Consider the following 23,943-nt stretch of genomic DNA (forward strand, 5'->3'; position numbering starts at 1 on the left):
ACATGAAAATAGACCGAACAGCGGAACAACCGAACCAGTCGCTATGACGTGCGCTGACCACCAGGGAGTGCACACGGAACATGGCAGGTGTCGGCCGTAGCGGGATGGTGGAGCAGGTGAGCAGGGGCTCCAGACCAAGGTGGGGCGCCAATTGCTGTCATCGGGGCAAGCCTCTGGTGGTTACTGAAAATTCTTTGCTCTATGCGCTGTGGTGCTGCCCAGCACTCACCCCTGCAGCCGGCGCTGGAGCTGCTGCTCGCATCCACTGATGGCTCCAGCCCTGCCCGCAGCCAGCGCCGGAGCTGCCACTGGCACCTGCAGCCAGTGCTTGGTGCCGTCAGTTGGTGTGAGCAGCAGCTGCCAGCCCCAATCTCCCTGAGGGCTTCTCCACCTCCACCTCCCCCTGCTCCTGAGGGGTGATGGGGCAGCAGCTGCCACTTGCACCCACTGCTGGTGCGGCCCCAGTAGCTCTGCGCTGTCAGCAGGTGCAAGAGGGGCTGGCACCGTCAGCATGTGGGAACAGTGGGAGCGGGGCTGCCAGTAGACAAGGGGCCAGGTGGGGGCATGGAGGATGGGCTGAGACCTGCCCCTGTTCCCACCTCAGCCTCACAGCCCACAGTTCCTTTCAAGGTGTACAATTCGTGCACTGGGCCCCTAGTATATATGTATTTTTTTTCCCCTAAAACCAGAAATAACACTTTTAAATTACTAAGTTAATGCCATTAAACGCCTATTCTAAAATAATTTTCTGCTTAAAACTTGAAAGAAACAATGAAAATTTGCCTAAAATAAGATTGTCTACACAGGAAAAAATCTAATGGTATGGGAAAAACAAGTTTTAATTAGAATAAAAAATATACACCATCACTTAGGCACTTAACTTAGATGCTTTCAAACATTTGTTTCCTTGGAATACACCATCTAGCAGATGTTGAGTGCTGCTAACATTTCTGTTATCTGTTAACAACCCTTCTTTTTCTTAATAAGAAAATATTTTTTCTAATACATATCATTAATCTTTTTTAAAATACAGGATAAGTGAAGTCCCCTGTGTGGTGGGCTGTGCTGTGCTGTCGCTGGGATTCCCTCAGCTGTTGGCCCTTTTGGGGTATTGCCTCAGCAAGATCACACTCCCTTCCCAGGTGATTCCTACCCAATGATACATGGATGAAAGTAATCAGTGACTGAAAAAGCCTGCCTCTCAAAGGTTCTTCCATCCTCAGGACTTCCACAGGAATAACGAAGGTGATCCATTAAGACTGCACAGCAGCTCAACTCCCCCCAACTCTGGCTTCCCTTCCTCCCTTCAAGGTGACCAAACAGTGTTGATCCCAAGAGTACTGCTTTAAATGCCTCCTACGTGGTACTCTCCATCTCCAAGTTTGCTTTCTAGGGAACCCAACCCAAGACGCTCTTTCTCCCAGAGAAGGCCATTGCCAGTAGGACTGTGTATTAGTCCTGGCTTTTAAAAAATTATATATATAAATGTTTCTAAAAATTTTTTTCTCTCCATTCTGTACACTGCTCTTTTTTGTTTTTTGACATGAAAATGTATTTATTTCTTTTTTCTTTTCTTATTGTTTAACGTATTACAAGTAGTAGTACATATGTCCTCTTTTTTTCCCCCCATTGACCTTCGGATCCCACCTTCCTACATCTAACACGTATACCTCTAACCTCAAGAATCTTTAGCAGCACTCTTAATATCTACTAGATGATGCATTCCAAATGAATATTATAAAGCTGAATAATTCAATAAGATGCACTTAACAAATTACAATGAATATTTTTCTATTTCAATGCACAAAGATTTACCCCATTCTTTTAAATGGCTGCTGTGTATTTCACTGTATGGATGCATCATTACTTAACACAAGTGATAGACACTTAGGCTGTATTCCATTTTTCCACATAAACAATGCTACAATAAACATTTCTGTACATGTATATTAACTCGCTTTCTCCCTGATTTTTTTTTTTTTTTTAATATATTTTATTGATTTTTTACAGAGAGGAAGGGAGAGGGATAGAGAGTTAGAAACATCGATTCAGCTGCCTCCTGCACACTCCCCACTGGGGATGTGCCTGCAACCAAGGTACACGCCCTTGACCGGAATTGAACCTGACACCCTTCAGTCCCCAGGCTGACGCTCTATCCACTGAGCCAAACCGGTTAGGGCTCTCCATGATTCTTTAGGATTAATTTCCTGGAAGCAGAATTGCTGGTTCAAAGGGAACGTATGTTTCTCATTTTGACCCATATTGTTACTCTGCCTTCCAAAAAGTTGTAACAATTACACTTTCATGTACATGGCATCAGTGTTCTCATAGCCTGGAGGGCAATGGGCATTATTCACCACCAATTTGATCATTTAAAAAAAAACTAAGTGTAGGTTTAATTTGTATTTTTTAAATTATTAATGAGGCTAGTTATCTTTTCAAATGTTTAATAGCCATTTATATTATTTTTTCCATTAGTTGTCCATTCATATATTTCTACCTTGTGTTCCTCTTGCTGATTTATAAGATACCCTATATACTGAGGCTATCAATCCTCTGCCCATATGTGGTAGTTTTTACAGTTGATTATTTTTCTCTTTTGACAGATTTAAGATGTCTTTTGCTATATTTAGGTTTAAAAATGTTAGGTGGTCAAATCTGTCAATCTTCTTCTTTGAGGTGATGGGTTTTGAGTCATGCCTTAAGGCCAGGTTTGCATACTTTAAACCCAGATACTGAACTACACAGCAGCAATTACTGATACATCTTTTTACAGAAAAAAAAAAAATCTATAACATAGTTATAATTTAAGCATTCTATAAACCAGTATGAAAATACAGTTAAATCCAATGAAAAGCAACCTATAGATCTTCACAATTCTGACCAATTGCTGTTTATGTTTGGAAAGCAATGGAATAAGAATTAAATATATACTGAAGAAACATGCCTGCAGATCTGTTTCCGCAGGGCTTTCGTTTTCATCATCATCTGTTCTGATCATATCAGAATGACAATCTTCCTCAGCTTCTGCCTGAAGAGGGGAAAGAGGGAAACAAATAATCAACATCAGTTTCTCTTTGAAATCTACTTGCCCAATGAAATATAAAGTTGCTTTCCTCTAAGATACTTTCCTCACAGGCTCTAGTTTTAAATGTTTTGGTAGGTGGTTAAAAAGAACAACTATGCTTTGGAAAATAACATTCAGTTGTGGTACAGAGTTCAGGACATAGTTTTGTTTCACAGATCACTTAAAAGATGATGTACGTAATCCATATATACATGTTCCTTCTTTTACACACTGGCATCTTATTAATGTGTGAATATGACTTTTTCTGCTTAATGTTTTAAATGCACTAGGAAAGCTCCTAAACCAAAGACATGTAATCGTGAAATGTCTTTTTGTAAAGAAGCCCCTTCTAGTTTGTAAATCCAGATTTTTATATATCGGATTAATTTAAAATGGAATAAATCAGGACTGTGCATGGTTTGGAGCTTAACAGAAGTCTCAGATCAATTGCTTTCATTTTATCCTTTTGTTCTCAATAAATGTTTGCTAAATTAAACTGAACCATACCTTCCAGTGAAGATGAAATGTTGCCTAGGTTCAGTCTGTTAAGTAATAGACTTATTAGCAAATGGGACTTGCTTAACACTTATTGTGGTCAGTCCTACAGAGAAATGTGACAATCAGGGAAATGACCTTGAAGGTTAGTTAGAAAAAATAATAAAACCGATTTAATTTTACTCATTCCAAAGATGTTAAGTTTCACAATTGCCCATTTTAGTTGTAATTTACTTACAGGGGGAAAAAATGTTTGTATTAGCACATATCTTGGAGTACGGTAACTAGTTACGTACTTGAACAACTTTGTAGTGCAATATAAATAAGCCTAGCTTCCTATCTTATCTCTGCGAACCAGACTTCAAGCAGAGGTGCCTTTAAGACTTGAACCAGTTAGTATATGATAAAGTGCTTGGCACACCGTAAAAGCTAAATCAGCAAAGAAATAAATAAAAGAGGCCAAAACTCAGACGAATTTCCAGAAACTGGAAAATTTGAGCAATACACTTCTTCTTCTGAGTCTTAAGCTGGGAGCTTTCCTTACTAAGAGCATCACTAATAGGAAAATACACAAGAAAGAACTTTGAATTTATAGATCCCATTGAGAAATGTATTTCTTCTCAAATAAGAGTCTGCTTTATTGTAAACTCTAAGTACAGCTAATTACAAGGAAATTGGGGTGCCCTAGGGTACCCAGGGAACAGCTTTCTCGAACTCGAGCCTAGTGGTCATACTAAACTGACTTCAACACTTCCCCCGCTCTCTCCAGATCCCTGCTCCTGGGTATGCTGCTTGAATGATGGCTGGAATGACTGTGCTTCCTTCCTCACTTGGCTACTCATCCTTCAAGATTCAGCTCAGGAATCATCCCGGTGGAGGGCATCTGCTGATCCTTTTAATTGCCTCTTTTCATTACACTTGTGCTTCTATCCCGACACATAAGACTTGCCCCTTGTGGTGACATTCTATGATTAAAAGTTTACCACAAATCACCTTACAGTTTTGGTTATATTGAAGGTTTGGTATTGTACCAGGGTCTAGCACTATGCCAGGCTGATAACAGGTGCTCAAAAAAAAAAATCGGTTGAATTAACAAATAAAATGCCATGTGGAGAGATAATGCATTTCTCAAGAATGAGGAAAACAGGAAACCTATAATACAGATGGCACCTTTCTTCTTCCCTGAGCTCCTGTGTTATCATAGAGTTTTAATCCATTATTACTTTGATTTTGACAGTGTGGCAAAAATGAGAAACTATCAATTTGGGTTTTTCGACATTTTTCAATTTAAATACCACTTGAAATACGCAGGTCCTCAGCTGTCACCCAGAGATTTTCACTTAGTTTTTCCTAATTGAGTGTGACCTAAATTTCACCTTTCACTTGAGTAGCCGGTGTCTTCATCATTTAACTCCTGTTTCGCACGTGTGATTAATGAAATATAAAAAGTTAAGTGCTTAATCCTGGTCAGAGAACCAATTCTGAAAGTTTAGGAGCATAGTTCGTTACTGCTTTCCCTATCCAGATTAATAAAATCAATTCACTCGGCCACTCATTTATTCACAATAAATATCTGAGTGTCTACTGTAAGCTAATTCGTTTGGCATCATTTCACTCTTGAGTCCTGCAGCCCTAGAGATCAGTTTCTCGGACGGACAATGATTTCAAGCCAAAGCCAGGCAGCCGAGGGCAGAGGCTACCTAGTCCGGCCTGAAATAGTCCTACGGAATGTGCGTTGTCCATTTCTGGAGCTTAGCTCAGCCTCTCCACGTGCACCGCATTGCTGCCGCTTCTCAGGCCCTCGCTGCTGAGAGGCGAGACAAAATCCTTCCAAGCCCACGCCGCCTGGCCCGCCTGCCAGCATCCTACCCAGGGCACTGCCGCGTCACGGGGCGCCCGGAGCCCAGGCCTCCCCGTGGGCACGGCTTTGCAGAGGGGGAGCAATCAACAAGTGCCCCCGTTGGCCAGGGCGCCCTCCGGATCCAGATGCGGCGACGGCTCAGCTCAATCTGCTCAGTGCTCCGGCTAAAATCCCTCGAGAGGAGCGAGGCTGCTTCAGGGTCCTCAGCGAGCCGAGAGGAGGCATTTTTCTCCGCCGTCCTGCAAACCCACTCTCCTCACATGGACCCCGGCTGAGGGTTCAGCAGGAAGAAAGCCCGGGGGGGGGGGGGGGTCAGGGCTGGCACCCCTCCACTCCTCGGGTCAGAGGTCCTATCATGGGTAGCGGCCGTGCAGCTCCCACCCCTCCCAGCCCCTTTCTGCTCCCTCAGGGTTCCTCCCCGCAGGCCTGGCCCCTCGGCACACCGCACCCCCTCCGGCACACCGCACCCCCGCCTCGCAGGACCCTCCCGACCCCCTCCTCAGGTTACCATGCTGGCGGGCCGGCCGGCCGCGGTTGAGGGGCTCTCGGCGCCCCCTCGGCACCGTCCCCCGAAGAGGTGTGCTGGGTGTCCGGGTGTCTACTCCTGCCTGTCTAGTGCAGGGGGCTTAGCAGAGTTCTCGGTCGGAGTAGCGCACCAGGCAGCGGCGGTAACTGCGGGCCCGGCGTACGGCAGCCATCTTCGCGGGATCGGGGGCCAGATCGGGGCGCGCTGGGGCGGCGGCCGGGGACGCGAGGAGCGGAGAGACACCCGTCGCTAGCGGAGGCCGGAGACTGTGCGAGAACCAGAGCGTCCGCCCTGCTGAAGACCCCACACGCCGCCGCAGAGCTCACCCCTCCGCTGCAGAAAGCTGCTCCGCCGCGCCGAGCATGCGCAGTGCCCCGCCGCCGCCGCCGCCGCCGCCTGCGTGGGCGGCTCGGCCGGACCGCCGGCGCGTGCCGCCTAGTGGAGGACCAGGGGGCGTGGGCCTACTGTGTGCGCGAGGCCAAAACTAGGCGAGAGGCCGAACCCACTTTTTGGGCTCAGTGAACATTTATGCAAACTTGAAAAACCATTATCTCAAAAATGTAACTCAAAGGGTGGGTGGGTAGAGATCAACCAAAGAACTTGTATGCATGATGCATATAACCCATGGATACTGACAATAGGGTGGTGAGGGCCTGGGGCGGGGGTGCGGGAGAGGGCTAGAGGGGGTCAATGGGGTGGGGGGGGAAAGGGGGCATATGTAATACTTTAAACAATAAAAATTTAAATCTTTAAAAAAAAAAGTAACTCCTTAAGGGTTGAGACCCTATGGCAAGTAGCCCTAATGAGCATCGAAGTAGTGCTCGGGGCTGTCCCGCGGCGACTCTGGCTGAAGTGCCACACCAGGAATGCAGGGGAACTGTGAAACCCGCTACATCACAGGCTACTGTATCCACTTAACTTTTTAAAAGCACGGGTCTGGAGGTTGAGGAAAAGATGGGTTTAGGAGAGCGGCAGGGGGATGTAACCTCAGCCACAGCCAAGGAAGGTCTCACTACAGATCCCATCATGCAACGGGGGAAGGACTAGCAAGTCCTGCCCAGACGGCGCCCGGGAGACTCTGGGATTTGTAGTCGCGGTTCCGCGCTGAGCTCTGGAACTTGCAAAGGATACTCGCCCCACCTCTTAAAGACCAAACACTCCATTTCACTCCCACAGGCATTCTTATCAGGCGATATACAGTTTTATTTTCACACACTTGACATTGTTTTAAATACGGAATTTTGCATGCTCAATGAAAACCTACAGTCGTAGAGCCTCTTACCTTCTTCACTCAGCAAAAATTTAAGAAGTTTCTAGCTTCTATTAGGTAACAGGTACGAAGACCCTACTTTCAACAAGTTCACAGAGTTTAAATCTCTTATCCTTTATCTTATTCTGGAGATCTTAGAATCTGGGGCAGAAACATAGAGGGCAAAAAAGGGGGATGGGGAGGAGAGAATGGTGAGCTACATACAATATGGAAGCCCAACTGCTGTCTTAATATGGGATCCTCCCTTCGGATGGGTGTTTTTAGTTGCACCCTAAATCAGCTACCAATAAAAAGTGCCTTCATGTTTCATGGAGAACCAAAGTTTAAATGGTTTTTAGCTTTTAAAAGAGACTTTAGGCTTAGGTCTTTTAAGGATGATTTTCCTGCCCTAGCTGGTTTGGCTCAATGGATAGAGCGACAGCCTGTGGACTGAAGGGTCACAGGTCTGAGTCCCGTCCAGGGCAATTGATGTGTCTCTCTCACAGATGTTTTTTCTCTCTGTCTCTCCCCTTTCCTTCCACTCTCTCTAAATATCAATGGAAAAATATCCTTCGGTGCGGATTAAAAAGGATGATTTTCTTCCCAATGATCTCTTTAAAAGGATTTTGAAATTTAAATCTGAGGGAAAGATTAGATGTAAGAATTTATAACAGAAGAAAACTGTATGTGACTCATGAATACAAAAAATCAGTTTTGCAAATGAAGAATAAGGTATAGAAATATTTTAAGAACTCTATTTCATTAAGCTGTTGAGTGCTAATTTGAGGTATCTGGGTCAATTAGCACAGATAATTTCTATTTTTCTAGCAAATAAACAATGAAAATTAATAAAGTAATAATTAGCATTTGTAATGATAAATTGAGCACATGTTTTATTAAAATGTTTTTAGGTTTCATAGCTACTAACTTTCTATCCATCAGTATCCATTAGACCTCTTTACAGGGTTCTACTGTCACCAGACGGGGCAGAGTAGGTCTACCTCAGTGCAAACTGTAGTGTGTGGATTCTCGACTTTGTACAGGAAAGATTTCACAATACAAGTCCAGTGATTTTGAGAGTTCATTTATTAAAGCTGGGGACAGTGAAACAAAGGAAGGACTGGGGTAAGAGAAGCAACAGCAGAGAGCCTAGGTGGGGCTGCTTTGACTCCCTAGAAACGTCATAGGAAAGAAATGAGCCAAGGCAGGGCTGCTTTTGGCTCACTGGAAAGTCAGAGAAAAAGGCGGCCTTGGAGGCAGGTTCAGGGGGTAAGCCCGGACAAGCTGCCACTGCCCTCTGGTTATAAGTCTCATGGAGACCCTTAGAGTTTAGGAGAAAGAAAGTAAAAAGTTCTAGAGAGATCCTGCATTGGGTCTTTGTCTTGAGGGTTTTTACCTTTTTTCTGCAGTTGAGAAACTTAGGGGAGGGTCTCAGGAGAATATGCATCAGCTTTCCAGGTGCATTTTTAATATGCTAATATATCAAAATGAGCATGTAGAGGAATTTGGGATTATTCTTTGGTCAGCTTTACTTTTTTCTTAGGTCTGTCTGGCTCTAATCAGGTGTTTGTTATATGTTCCCCTGATTTTATCCGTCCTTGGGTTTGGTTGGCACATATGGCATTAGTTGGGTTTCTGTTCTCTATTTCCCCCCACCAGGGTGATTTAAACTATGTATTCTCTGGTTAAGGAGGGGAGGTATAAACCATTTGCTCTCAAGTGTCCTTGGTTGGTTAGGGAAGATAAAGTCTTACAATTCACTAGCTGTAAATTGTTCAAATTGTTTGGCCTTGTTCTTGTCTCAGTTTCCCATTCCATTTGCCCAGGAATTTTCTTAGCTTCTTACTGTCCTGCCTCATACTATATCTACCGGGTTGTAATTTTCCCAGAGACTAGAACTACTGACTAAGCCATTTACTAGCCCAGTGGACACTTGTTAAGGTACACCAAGATAGTCCCTCTATTTGCTAGGTACACTTTCTTGGACAACTGAATTTGACTAAAATTGATCATTTTAGATACTTTAAAAATCATTTTTTCATGAGAGTAGCATAAAATTTGCGAGGCTCCCTCTTATTTCCTTGTCATGTCATTGATAACGATTTTTCATTTGCCACGTGGTTTGTGTGTTGCATAGGTAAATACAAACGTAGACAAATGTTATTATACATTTTTCCAGATAGCCTGATGACGCTTTCCCACTTAGGACAGGAGGTCTAAGAAAGCTTGACTGTCTTGTAGGTTTCTCCAACAGGAGCAAGAGGAGAGAGGGAATCAGTACTCTTGTACAGCTTCTTTAGGAAAAACAAAACAAACCAACGATCTGTCTTCAGTTCTTCGAATTCAAAAATAAAATAGTGAGAGAAAACTGATATAGTGATGAGCTGGGGGATTTACACTCAGAACCAGCGTGTAAGGGGTTACTGCTTTATGAATTACAGTAGTGCTGCTTGGGGCAATGTGGTTCCATTGACCAGCACCAGAATTCTGAGCATAGGGCCCAGCAAACTTGTTTTAACAAACTGATGCCTCCAACTACAGTTTGAGAACCATTGGCTTGGGCAATTATGTCAATTTAAATGGAGGACCTTGAAGCAATTTCTTTTTTCAAAGCGCTCCAGAGCTAGACCTTATATGAATGATTTAAGGTAATACCTACAATACAAGTGAATGTGTTTAAAAAGTGTTAAGTGTTAAATTCCGTAGAGTAACTAGTTATAGAAGACAACTGTTTCCTACCCGGATAACAATTCCGTCTTTCAGACTAAAGTTGCTCTTACAGTTCAAATGAATACAGCAGGCCATCAGTTGCGCCTTTATTTTAAACATTTTCATTGTGGTCAAAAATATATAACCTAAGTGCCATCTTAACCATTTTGAGTGTGCAATTCAGGGGCATTGATTTCCTTCACCATGTTTTGCAACCTCAATGACGATTTTTTTAAAAACCAGGAACAATGTTTTCACGATGACCTGTAATGAAATGTTCTCGGCATGTGCATCCACGGCCACCATTCCTACATCTCCATACGTGTGCAGCCGAGCTGCAGGGAGGCGTGCGTTTGGAGCTGAGGTCGCATTCCTGGTCAGCTGGCCGCAGGGAGCCCCGGGCTCTGGCGGGCCCCCAGCGGGGACGGGAGCGCGTCGGCTCTGCGCTCCCGGGCGCCCTGCTCGCGGTGCAGGAACGCGCAGGGCCAGCGAGGGGAGCTGCAGGGTAACTTTTCCCAGGGAAGGCGGCCCGTCGTCCTCGCTAGAAGCCTCCCTGCCTTTTGTTTGTTTTCCTGCTGGAGGCTGGAGAGCGGCCGGGTTCCTGCTGCTCTGCCATGCGCCACGCGGCCCGTGCGACTCGCCGGTCCTCCTGGGCGTCCCTGCACGGACGCCTCGGCCTGTCCTAGCAGGGATCGCCCCCATTCTCAGTTCCCGAGGGGCTGCTGCGCCCCACTAGCCCGAGGAGCTGTGCTCACCGCAGGGGCGGGCCCCCGCCTGTGTTCGCCGCGCCAGTAAGTGGGGTCAGGGATCGAGGGGCTTCTGCCGGGCGACCTGTCACTCGGGGTGATGCACCGGAGCTGCGGAAGGACCCTGCCCCGTGGCCTCTTGAGTGATCGGGGCGGGAGGGAGCGGTGAATGGGCTGTAGTTTCTCTGCGCGGTCATGTGGGTCTCTCCCTTCCCTGTAGGCATGAAAACTCGCATTTCCTCGGAGTCGGGAAGATTTCGATGGGTGTTTACCTTCCAGTGTTTAAGAGGGGGAGAGATTCGTGCCCGATTTGAAGCCCCTGTAGTAGGAGGTGGAGGACTTGCTCTGGAATTTTCCTGACTAGGCCTTTGGCTGTCCCGCAAGGGGTCTGAGCAAGAATCCTCACACATTTGTGTGCAACCATTTTTCACGGGGTTTCTTTCTGCTCTGATTTCTTTCTTACCAATGGGAGTACCTGTTAGGCGAGGGATGTTGAAGGATTTTCCAGGACAGGAGTTTCTTTTGTAACGCACCTTCTAAAGTTTGCCTTTGACACTAGCATTGAGGGCTTTGACTTTTAAATATAAAAGTAGTTTAAGGCATCCTTCCGCAGAAAAGAGTATTCGTTTCCACTTACAACTAAATAAAGATCTGCTTTTGCGAAAGCTTGACTGTGCTGAGAGGATACCACCTTGGGTTTTGCATTCAGGGCTGGATTTTTCAAAGGTATTGGCAGCTGTGGGTTTTTTTTTTTATTATTATTATTTTTATTTTGCCCTGGACCACTTTTTATAGCAATAGAAGTTTGATAGCTACGGTTTTCATTTCTTACCTTTTCCAATGAGCGGACTTCCTGGATGTGCCCCAATAGTGAATTGTACTATTGCTGGATATACAATTAAGATAAGCTTTAAATTTGTGTAGTCAATGTATAAGTAATTAAGAAGAATTTGTGTCTCAACCATATGCTAGCTGTGCTAGGAGTTAATGTATGCATAAAAACGCACATTTGAAATAGTTTCTGAACAAAGCGCTGCGATTCGGTACAGAATCTTGAAGGCCTTCCTGTCTGAGGACCAGTCATTGTAAAACACTAAGAAGTGGGTGTAGAAATGAGAGCTGTGCTGGAATTCTTTATGGAAAAGGATATCCTCTCCCTGAGGTCCAGCCCTCTACAGTGACCTGCCCACTTTTTATTTCCCCTCTCCATTTGGCTTTGTCCCCATCTCCAAAGTCAAAACTGGTGGTTGGGCAGAAGTGGGCAGTCATGTTTCTAAGTGAGACCTGTTTAATTTTAGATGATGGAGGGATTTTTTAAAATTTATCTTTATTGTTGAAAGTTTTACAGATGTCTCTCCCCCCCCCCCCCCCCCCCCGCCCCACTAAACTCCTCCTCTCCCACCCCTTCTCCAAGTCTTCCTGACACTATTGTTTGTCCATGGGTTATGCATATATGCATATACGTTCATTGGTTAATCTCTTCCCCACCCACCTTCCCTCTGAAATATGCCAGTCTGTTGCATTGAAATGTCTCTGAATCTTTTATGTTCATCAGTTTATTTTGTTCATTAGATTCCACATATGAGTGAGATCATGTGATACTTGTCTTTCTCTGACTGGCTTATTTTGCCTAGCATAATACTCTCCAGGTCCCTCCGTGTTGTCTCAAAGGGTAAGAGATCCTTCTTTTTTACTGCTGCATGATATTCCATTGTGTAAGTACCCATTAGTTGACAAATGGATGGAGTGATGTTTTGAAGGGTTGATGGGGCCTATCTGAGTAGGCCGAGGCCTGTCTTTCTTACCCAGGGAACTCAGCATTTGGTCACAAAGAAATGGTTTTTCTCAGTGAACTTTCCTACTACTGATTATATATGTAAATGAGCTACCAGGATAAAGAAAAGGCCTTTTGGGAGTGGTTATTTGTTGACTGTTCAACATCATCAAAGCCCATGGTTGGTCGTATTCTCATTGCTTTTTGAGGTTCCTGGTAAAGGTGGAAATCATGTTAATATTGAACCTTTGGAATGATCTTTTCCTTCATTTCCTTCCTCCTTCATAGCAATGAGTCATCTCCACCTGTTACACATAATGTATTTTAATCCAGAACCACACCTTACCTCTCCTGCAGACTGGAGCAGCCTCTTAGTTACCCTCCCAAGCTTGGCTCTTAGTAAGTCCTCAGTAAATGTTTGCTGAATGAATGAATGAAGAATGAATGAGATGCTTCCCTTTCTGGAATTTTCAGCATTCCTTGTTTGTCTAAACTTTTTAAACCTTTAAACTATCACTTCCTTATGCTGCTCCTAGCTTTCCCACCTGTGGTCCCTCTCCAGTCTCTAAAATAATTTGTCTAATTTTTCAAGGCCTTTATCAGGCTTCATCCCTCCCACCTAAATCTTGTTTTCCGTTTAGCATACATCTTTGCGCTCTATGGGATTTGGTCTTCTTGCTCTCCTGCTAAAGGGGCCAGGCTCTCCCTAGAAACTCCCTCCCTTCTCCCCACTCTCCTTTGCAAGTCTGAAATCTTACCCATCCTCCATTTTTTCATAATGTCTTCTCTACTCAATTTTCTCCTCTTTCTTTAAAGTCTTAAGACACTTATGTGTGTGTTGTTTTTTTAGCCCTTCCTTATACTGGCCATATTGACCTCTAATTGGCTTAGGCTATTGTAAGCCTCTTTGGGGGCAGGATCCATATTTTATGCATGGTAATGTGGCATTGTGGGCTTTGGAGTCAGGCAGAATTGAGGTCAGGGCCTGACTCTACTTATTACGCATGTGGCCTTGTGGGATTCACCCAGCATTAGTCCTCTCACATGTAAACTAGGGGAAATGCTTTCCCCGGCTGACTGTGTTGTTGAAGATGGCTTGGGGCCTAAACAGTGCCTGTCATATACCTGACAAAAACCTGCTCATTCCCAGACACTGACTCACAGAGACCTGAACACGTTACAAATATTTGGTCGATGTTTGTTAATTGACTTGTAGTAAGTAGACCACGAGTCATGGCTCGGCCTGGAAGCCCAGAGCATGGGCAGTCATGCTGTGAAGCTTAGCGAGTGTTATCCTGCCCTTACTTAAAATGGCTTGAGCTTAGGCTATTCCTGGCTAGTGCTCTGCTTCTGGGATCTGTTGCTGTTTTTCCATCTGAACCTTGCCAGGAACACTACTGCCTTAAAAAAAAATTTTTTTAAACTGCTTCTCTTGAGGCAAGCTCCTCCATTTCATTTGGCAGGATCTTGCTGAGTTGGAGTTTTACCTCACAAGTCCTTCTATTTTTCTGCTTGTGGGGTATGTATGAGTGTATGTGTTTATGGCAGAACTACTTGCGTGGCACTTTCTTGGCAGATTTCTGGATACAGTGACCTTCGTGTATATGTTGATCTGTCAGCCTGTGAATAGTGTCTCACTTAATTATAAATTCTCTCATCAGCAGTCTGACAAACTCGGCATTCTGCGGCGTTCTGAGAAGGACCTCTGACTAGAGCAGCCGTGGGCAAACTACAGCCCGCGGGTCCGATCCGGCCCGTTTGAAATGAATAAAACTAAAAAAAAAAAAAAAAAAAAAAAAGACCATACCCTTTTATGTAATGATGTTTACTTTGAATTTATATTAGTTCACACAAACACTCCATCCATGCTTTTGTTCCGGCCCTCCGGTCCAGTTTAAGAACCCATGTGGCCCTCGAGTCAAAAAGTTTGCCCACCCCTGGACTAGAGTCTCGGAAATCTCCGATCTGGGCCTCAGTGTTTGTGGCTGATGTGCAAACAGAGGTGTGTGCAGGACAACTTACACACGTATTGTTTGGGGATGATAGTGTAACCTTGTCCTAGGTTGTGGCTGTGCTGACATTTGAAACACAGTTTTAACTTCCTTATAAAGACACGTGCTCTACAAAACTACCCCGTAAAAATAATTTAGTGAAGCAAATCATTTTCTGGGGCACATTACATTAAAATGCTAAGAACGTGTTATGGCAGGAAGGAATCAGATGCCTTTACTTGCAGCCAAATAGGAAGTTAAAGAAGCAGCTCAGGTTCCTTCCGAGAAGGTGAGGAAGTTGGCATGGTCATTTGTACTCAACCTCTGCACCTAGTGAGGTGCTGTCCGAAGGTAGGAAAATGTCATTACTCAACAGATCCTAGAAAGGTACTCAGTCCGTTCCTGATTTCCTTCCAAGGAAACTGAAGCATCCTTGCTCATTGAGTAAATGTGTGTGCTTTGAAAGTCGAAACCTTCATGGAAAGAGTGTGGTCAGACTTGCTGGTGCAGCTGGTGTGCATTGACTTGTGACATTGTCTCAGAGTCTGAAGAAAGCAGATCTGCAACTCTTTTTAATATGTGGTTCAGAATTTGCAAGCCTACATAATAAACGGGTAATATGCAAATTGACCCTAACGACAGAACCATCACTGGACCAGTCACTATGAGGCGTACTGACTACCTCTTGGTCCCTTTACCCAGCTGGCAGGCTCCGATCGCCTGATGGCCACCTGTGGTGGGGGCGGGGCCGGCGAGCAGGCAGGAACAGCCGACTTCTCAGTCCCTTCCCCTGGCTGTCAGGCACCCATCACCCGACTGCGAACGGGGAACTGGGGTTGGGTGGCGGCGGGGGGCGGGGCCGGCTATGGGCAGCTGGGGAAGATGGCCCTGATCGCAGGCCAGGCCTAGGGACCATACCCACGCACGAATTTCATGCACTGGGCCTCTAGTACATTCATATACTTTTTACAAAAGGGCAAGTGGGGAGTATTTGACACATCTCTAATAGATTATTAAAACATTTCTTGCCATGGTCAGGTGGCTCAATTGCTTGGAGCATCATCCTGTATACCAAAAGGTTGTGGGTTTGTTTCCTGGTCAGGGCACATACATAGGTTGTGGGTCTGAGCCCCTGGTCAGGGTACAGTTAGCGCACATACAGGAGGCAACTGATCGATGTTTTTCTCTCACATTGATGTTTCTTTTTCTCCCATCCTTCCTCTCAGAAGATTGATAAAAACATGCTTAGTGAGGATTAAGAAAAAAATAAACACTTTTATTCAGACATTAAAAAATATGCTATCTGAAGATAACAAGGAATCCATTCCTATTAATTGGGTCTCTGGATCTCATCCATAAAGTGAGGGTGTTGGGTGATTATTAAGGTCCCTTACAGGAAAAGAAAACCTAATTTTATAGTCAGAAGTTTCCTCAACATTTTCTGTGCCCATGTTGAACTTAGGTTCTGTGAACTCAACTTTCAATCTATTCTAATTAGCATTGCTATATATTACCTTACTATGAAGGACCCACATTCCGCGTGGTTCAGGGCTCGGGCTCTGGAGAAGGGGCTGCGCGCAAATGACAGAGACGAGACAAGAAATAATAATTTGGAAATTGGGGGGCCGGGCGGGAGCCCAAAGCAAGAGGGAGGACCCTCTTGGGCTCAGGCCTTGCCATCCTTTTATTCAGTTTGGGATACACCTATAGCCCTTAGACAGACTGTCTTATCAGTAAGGATTTACATGACTATCTGGTCAGGAAGTTGCTTCAGCTACCATTGTCTCGACTAAACAGTTGGTGCATAGCTTTGGCCTTTGTTAGGGCTCAAGGGTCACCAGCATTCCAGGATCCTTGTCCACACCTCTCTGCTAGAGAAGACAATAGGCGGCTTCCCTCACTTACTTTAAATGTTCCCCAGATTTTAACTTTGTCATCCTAATTCAGTTTTTGTGTTTTTTTTTAAATGGAAGAGCCACAGGTTTCACTTGGTGCCTTTTCCGCCACACTGGGGACTCTTCGTAGCTACTTGATAAATATATAGTGATGGCCAAGAGCTTGAGAACCACATATTTTTGTGGAAAGATCAATGTGTCATTTTTTATCTTTCTGTAGGTGTAGGACAGCCTGTGATGAAGTGCTGATAACATGTGATGGCCCTCGTGGTTACTATAAAAGATAATGGCCCAGAAACCAAAAACATAAAGTATTATGGTCCAATGTGCTCAGCTACATATTTGACTAGCATGAAAGTTACTGTCTGCATGAACTTGTAGTTCTCCAAAGACAATAGTTAATGCTTTTGTGATCTTGGATACTGCCTTGGCTTTAAAAGTGACTTTATTAAAGATTCATTTAACTCAGACAAACCCGAGTGAGAAAAAGTAAGATATACATGCTCACATGTTATCTTAGCTGTTAAAAAGCATGTTTTCCTACATTAGGGTAAAAGCTTTTAGAAGGATTCATAGTTTTTGTATCCTAGTCACCATATATAGTTGTCCAGTTTTGCAAAGAAGGGTGTGAGACAGGTGGGATGGCAGTGGGAGTGGGATTGGTGACACAGGAAAATCACCTCTAGGCAAGATGACCATTTACAAACCTGTCAGTTGCTCATTCATTAATGTATTCATTCAACAAATCTTTCTTGTGAGCACTGATTTGTGCCAGCTGTATGCCAGGTACTCATCTAGGTGCTGGGGATACAGTTGTGAATATAAAGTTTCTGCCCTCACCTTCCTTATATTCTGGGGATAAACACAGTTCACACATGTAACACTGTAACCTCGGGTTACATGAGGGTTCTATGGAGACGGCTAAAATGTTTCTGCTTACTTGCAGGGTCTCCTCTGTTCCAGGCGCCCACACACTGTGCCCTGCAGGCATACCCTGCCTGCTGCCCATTTTGTACGTAGAGTTGTCCTGGAATACAGCCGTGCCCATTTATTTCCGTCTTGTCTCGGACTGCAGAGTGGAGTAGTTGTGACAGACTTATGGCCCTCAAAGCCTAAAATATTTACTGGCCCTTCCCAGAAAATATCCCTGCGCTGTATTAGTTTTTACATTAAGTCTTTGCTTCCTTGACACATTTTGTTGATTTGTTTGTTGTTAGACATGATGGTGAGTCACCTTACATTAACATGAGATCGGCTCCTGAGTTAAAGGTGCTGTAATGTCTGCACAGCGCTGAATACAGGGTGGGAGAAAGTAGGCTTACTGTTGTGAGTATGGGAAACACAGATTTTTATTATTGTTATTTGTTAATTATGGTATTGTTTTCTATACAAACAACTATGAACCTACTTTTGCCCCACGCTGTATATATGTTCTCATTCACTTCCCCATCTTCACCACAACCTGCCTTGCCCACCCTTACAACATGGGGTGCCAGTCAGGTCAGCAGCTGGGACTGGGACTGTTGCCACCCTGGGCAGCCTTCGTTAAGCATGAGGACTGTCACCCCAGCTCATCCACAGTTTCATACAAGTCAGGGTAAAGGTATCCTTCTTCCAGCTCCTCAACATTTGGCTCTCCCTTCAGTTCTTTACAGTCCACAGAAGCCACATAGAATTATGGGTCTTCGTTTAGAAATAATCCACATGTGATTGAAGACTTTTTTTTCAGGTTCAGGCACAAGCATCCTTTGGTATTGCAGGGGGAGTGATGGGAAGTTATGGACCCTACTCAGGAGATTAAGGGCCCTGGGACATAGAGGGTTCATTTTCAGAAGCTGGGTTGATGGCGGAGAGAGAGGTAAGGCATGGAGCAGTTTCTGGAAACGGAAGAGGCATTCATCCAAGAGGCAAAATACTTAAAGAACATTTCTGCTAAATGTATCTAGGCAGAAGAATTGGGCTCCAGAGAGAAACATATGAGCATGTGTGCTATTTCTAGTACCTTTTAAAAAGAAATTAACAGTACTAACTTCCTTGTGTCAAGTTATTACACATGTGAACCTAGAATCCAAAGTGTAATTAATTACATGCTGGCTACAGTGCCAGGAGAAGGGCCACTGAATGACTTTGCACATAATCCAGTTTTCCTAGGAGGGCAGATGAAATCAATGGAATCTTTTCTGTGTAAAACAATCAAGGCCCTCATAGGGTCTGAGTGGGGTCAGTGGGCTGGTACACCACAGCTCTCGAGATGCCCATGTTGGCATGCACGTTTCTGTCTTCGATCTTAACAAATGAGTAATTGTGGCATTCGTTCAGGGACTACCAGGATTCCAAAATAAAGTACGACTTCCGCTTCCCTGTGCCCAGTGTCTGGAGTCCAGGCTGTGAATGAGCCCAGGGCATCCATGCGAGCTGCTGGCCATGAGCAGATGCTCTTTGCCTCCACTGAGGACTGCAGCCCAGGGGAGGGAATTGGGGCTGTTCCATCACAGGAAGGTTTCCCCCGATGTCACCCAGCCTGGAAAACCATCACTGTATTTCAGAGTTTGGCTAGAACCCTTTGAAAGTGAAACCAACTTGTATTTCTTTGTTAGTTGGGTACAGCCTTACCCAAAGGCCAAAGACCTGATCTGACCATGTGGAGGGGGCCTTTCTGAGAGTCCCTGAGACCCAGTGCTTCCAGCATTGTGGTAGGAAGGCCCAGGCCGCCTGCCTGTCTTAGCTTTTCTGTAGTGTTTACTATTTTCCCATTTCAGAACTTCTGAACGTTTGTGGTCGGGTCCAACAATTTCATTGTGACTTTGCACATGAAGAAGTAGAAGTACTGAGAGTTTTGAGATACTCATCGAGGATGGTACAGAAAATGGATAGCAAAGACTAACATCCAGATTTTGACCATTCAGACAATCTCTGAGTAACTACTATGTGCAAGTGGAGTGTGAGGTGTGAGAATGCAGAGGCCAAGGAAGTGTGGTGAGTGACCTGGCTGATGCAGAGGGCGGGCCTGCCTGTCACTGACCACTGGGAAGGTGTGGGGACTTTGAGATGGGACAGGGCCTTGAGAAAGCCATTAGCTGTGTCTGTGTAGGTTGGGGCAGGAGGCTTCAAAGAGGTGATTGTTGCAGATTCTGAACTTTGGGGCCCAGCGAAGGCAAGGGTACTTGTCCCTCTCTGAAGGAGAAATGTCATGTAGCATACAGGGTCCCTCTGGGGCACTCTCTTCTCTTTGCTAGCTTTTGTGCATGTGATGGGAAAAGTGGAAACTGATTCTTCCCCTCCCGCCCCTCCTTCCCCCCATAGTGATTTGAGAAAGAGAGAAACATTGACCTGTTGTTCCACTCATCTGTGCATTAATTGGCTGACCCTTTCATGTGCCCTGATTGGGGAGCAAACCTGCAGCCTTGGTGTTTCCAGATGACACTCCAACCAACTACCCTGCCAGGGCCAGTGATCCATTTTTTTTTTTCTTAGACAAATGCTGGCTTGATTGTGAACTAGTCACAGAATCACAGAGCATTTGAGCAAACCATTTAACTGCATCAAGTCCAGTGCCCTAATTTCACAGAAAGTAAACCTGAGGACCAGGAGACACTCCGAGTCAGAGGAGGTCTGTGCCAACTGGAAACTGGGACCAGCCCCTCTTTGTCTGCAATCACTTTGTCTCCGCTGCTGCTGCTGCTGCTGCTGGCCAGGTCCCCGCTGGGTTCACTGATGTTTGTTTGCAGAATGAGGCCAACTAGCATGGCCACATCACTGGTTTCCATATTTGGATTTTGAGCTACAAAGTACTTCCTCTAATTCCTCTTATTCTCAGGTCATCAAAAGATTTTATGACCTTTGGATCTTTTGCAACCTTTCCCTTGAGTTTGGTGCAGTCAGCCTGGGTTCCTATATCAATCCTACCATTTATTAGTTGTGTAACTTTGAATAAGTAATTTGTGTCTTATCTATAAAATGTGGGGATGATGGTAATAGTACTAGGGACAAGTTGCTTATGCCTCAGTTTCCTTATCTGTAAAATACGGATAATAACAATAATAGTACCTACCTGGCACAGTTGTAAGGATTAAACAGATTAATATATAGAAGCACTACAATAGTACTGTACATAAAGTAAGTACTAAAATTAGTAGTAGTACCTTTTGGGTTTATTTGATATTAGAGGCCCGATGCATGACATTTGTGCAGTGAGGGGGAGGGGGGTCCCTTAGCCTGGCCTGCACCCTCTCACAGTCCAGGACCCCTTGGGGGATGTACGCCTGCCAGCTGAGGCCCACTCCCTGCTCCTGAGTTGAACACCTGCCCTCTGGTCGTCAGTGCACATCATAGTGACTGGTCATTCTGCCATTTGGTTGATTTGCATATTAGCCTTTTATTATAGAGGATATTAGGAAGGTAAGTGTGGATTAGTTATAGTGAGAGATTTATCTATGTTATTCTATGGAGTCAGAGAGGTATGTAGAAGGTCTGCCCCTTAGCATGTCAGCTAATTCCCAAGTCAATGGATGAGCTGCTACATTCCACTCACTTCTCAGGCAGTGTTGACTGTCTATACCAGGAGCTGTGAATTCAAATGCTGTGGGGGCAGAGGAGGAAATGTAAAAGACTCAGGAAGCTAGCTATGTGCTTGTTAGGCAGTAAGAAATTGCTCTTCTCTTTTAAATAAAGGACAATTTTTCTTTAAAACAGGAGGTTTTTTTCAGGTTGCCTTTTAGTTTGTCACTTTTAATAGCAGCATAGGAACAGAGATGTTTTTCTTTCAATAAAACAAGTGGTTGTGAAGGTACAAAAATACATGGTTACTAAAAAAAAAAAATTGAGGAACTGATATAGAAATCATTTTAGGGACAGCAGGAAGGATGGGGACTGTGATGAGCTGGAGAGTCCATGCTCAGTCTAAGGAGGTGGTGACTACCCTTTTCTAGCTTTTTGTTACTATACAAGGCTAAGGACCCCATGTTGTCAGCCCTTCGGTTTTTCTAAAGAAGCCCCCAATCTGGATTTTTATATGGAAGTTCCTGGTTTCAAATACAGATTCAGAACCTAGCTTTGAATCCAGGCCTCAGACGGCCAGTTTGCAAGCTCCCGGTTCACACAGTGTGAATCTCCATATGCCAATGTTCTAGTCAGAGATTTCAGCCACAGTTGTGAAGTCTTGCTCACTGTGCAAAATTGTAGAGAAATAGTCTCTATACTTCAAAAAGGAATTCCGCTACTTATTGGGAAAGTGTAGACTTCTGATTTCATTCATTTTTTTTTTAAAAAAATATATATTTTATTGATTTTTTACAGAGAGGAAGGGAGAGAGATAGAGAGGCAGAAACATCAACGAGAGAAACATCGATCAGCTGCCTCCTGCACATCTCCCACCGGGGATATGCCCGCAACCAAGGTACATGCCCTTGACCGGAATCGAACCCAGGACCTTTCAGTCCGCAGGCCGACGCTCTATCCACTGAGCCAAACCGGTTTCGGCCATTCTTTTTTTTTTTAATTGTGAAAATAAGTATTCATTTATTAAAAACAAACTTCAGAAAAACATATCTGTTAAAACATGGTTAATTTTGACAACAGCTGTCAGTGAGCAAAAATAAAAAATGTGATGAGGAAGCAAGAATTACTGTTACTAAGTAATATTATACCCACCTCGTCATTTATACCCCTGTTATCTTGAAAAATATAAAGGTAGCTCTAAGAACTTTAGACATAGCTCTAGGTTTATGGCATGATTTGCCTTTCATGTTTTATTGATTTCCAGAGGGTACTATTTTATGATACCAAATCAAATGCGTAGTGTAAGAAATTTCTTCTCTTTTAATGTAGTCCATGAAATCTTCCTACTTGAAACCCTCAGGATCAAATTACCCTTACATTTTTCTAAGGAGAAGACAGCCATCAAAATTTTTCAACATTGGCCCCCATTCTTAAAAAGAGTATAGGTGTGGTTTAATAAATACTAATTTTTTTAATGCGCAGAAATCCAACTCTGCTTTTTAAGTCAAATAAAAGGAACAAAAATATGACACCATCCCAAAAAATCTAATATCAATAAAAATGGCAGCAATACAAAAATCTAAGCAAATCTCAAATACAGCAGATTTGTTGTATACAACATGCAATGATTTCTTTTTAACGAGAACAAGAAGCTTAATAGCAGGTAAAAGAAACCAAACAACTGCATTATATTGAATACTAAGGTAAGTAACCATAGTTATCTCATAAAGATTCCAATATCATAACTAGTTACTTTTGCATAACTAAATGTAACCCTCATTTTTAATTAAATGCCCATTCAACAAAGCTAACTGGAGCAAATACATTTATGCAAATTTACATCCTAGGATACCAGAGTAAACAGGAGACATTAGCCAAGGATGAATAAAAAAGTTCTATTTTTTTTTCATCATCTGTGTCATCAGATGGCAAAGAATGTACTTTTCTCTTTCCTTTTCCTAAACCACTGCTTCCTGCCTCTTCAGGAATCCAATTCTTTATCAGAATCTTTAGGGGACAGTCTGAAGAACTCTCCAATTTCTTTTTGCCTTTTGGAAGTTGGGCGCACACAAACTGGATTCCCTCTTGCATACTTATTTTCAGCTTTCCTCCAGGAACGTGAAGTGAAGTTAGTGGCAGAGGTGAGGAACCAAGCACTTTCCTGGGGGCTCGGGCAGCCACCACTTTTCTGTAGGTGCCCAGGAAACTGTCTGCTCTAGTCCGCACCATGTTCAGACACGAGAAGATGAGAGCTACCCACTGACTTTCCCACGGAGGGTGTCTCAGTGGACAAGAACGAGAAAACTAATCTCTCGGGCACAGTTTATACTCCTGATTTCATTCTTAAAACATTCTTTTTAATAAATAAAAACCACTGCTGCCTTGATTCAGATGATTGTATGAAAGTCTTTGGGAGGTTCTCTGATTTCCTTTAACTTAAGCTCTGTTGTCATCTGTGGTAAGTTATAATTATCAATGACATACAGCACGAATGTATGTCATTGATAATAGGAATAGGTCCTTTGGGAGGAAACTTTCAAATCAAGAAAACAAGGAAGAGCGGCATGGATGTCCCAATTTATCACCATCTTCGTGAAGAGCCGTGCTGGACTATGGTGCTCTCTTGAATAGGCAGTGTTGGCATAAGCAGATGATTTTCAGAGTCTGGGATTAGGTGTCAGCTTTAGAGAGTAGTTGTCTGGTAAAGCCATCCACGTAGCATGTAGGGACCTTCAAGACCCAAGAGAAGCTGGGCTTTAATAAACTCTGGATAAAAGAGTCCCCTTCTCAGCTGGCTAGTTGTCCAGGCAACCCTGAGTGGTACCCAGGGCCACTTTTGGACACTCCTTCTTGTTGTACCATAATAGATTTGTAGTTGTATGTTCTTCCAAAATAGAAGCAGATAATGGTGGATGGAAAAATTGAACCTTGGGCTAATAGAGAATTACTTCTTCTAATTTGTCTCCAACTATGCTAACCTCTTTCAGTTTTCAAAGCCTGCTAACTACGGATGATTGATCTAATGATCTATCTCTATCACCTCCCCTATAGAATTTTGTCTGCGCCCTAAATATCACAGTTTTATATAATCATGCTTAAGGCGGAAACACAGGGCATTGTTTTTGTCAACTGT

At 44.0% G+C, this 23,943-nt stretch overlaps 2 protein-coding genes and 1 pseudogene across 2 annotated transcripts in view; 1 reads left to right on the forward strand and 2 right to left on the reverse strand.

The window, feature by feature from the left end:
- Window positions 1-6,332, reverse strand: part of FBXO9 (F-box protein 9) — a 31,532-nt gene extending 25,200 nt beyond the window's left edge. The window contains exons 1-2 of the mRNA XM_036317140.1: window positions 5,932-6,332; window positions 2,948-3,031 (exon numbers count right to left, since the gene is read on the reverse strand). Of these exons, the coding sequence (XP_036173033.1) occupies window positions 2,948-3,031; window positions 5,932-5,934 (87 nt within the window). The 5' untranslated portion in view covers window positions 5,935-6,332. The remainder of the gene's footprint in view (window positions 1-2,947; window positions 3,032-5,931) is intronic.
- Window positions 6,333-10,461: 4,129 nt separating this feature from the next.
- The window catches only part of CILK1 (ciliogenesis associated kinase 1), a 54,172-nt gene continuing 40,690 nt past the window's right edge, over window positions 10,462-23,943 (forward strand). The window contains exon 1 of the mRNA XM_036317476.1: window positions 10,462-10,698. The gene's annotated coding sequence lies outside the window, so the exon portion shown is untranslated. The remainder of the gene's footprint in view (window positions 10,699-23,943) is intronic.
- LOC118660749 lies at window positions 22,647-23,039 on the reverse strand (annotated as a pseudogene).

The sequence above is a fragment of the Myotis myotis genome, unplaced genomic scaffold (assembly GCF_014108235.1).
Source record: "Myotis myotis isolate mMyoMyo1 unplaced genomic scaffold, mMyoMyo1.p scaffold_m19_p_7, whole genome shotgun sequence".
Taxonomy (NCBI): Eukaryota; Metazoa; Chordata; class Mammalia; order Chiroptera; family Vespertilionidae; genus Myotis; species Myotis myotis.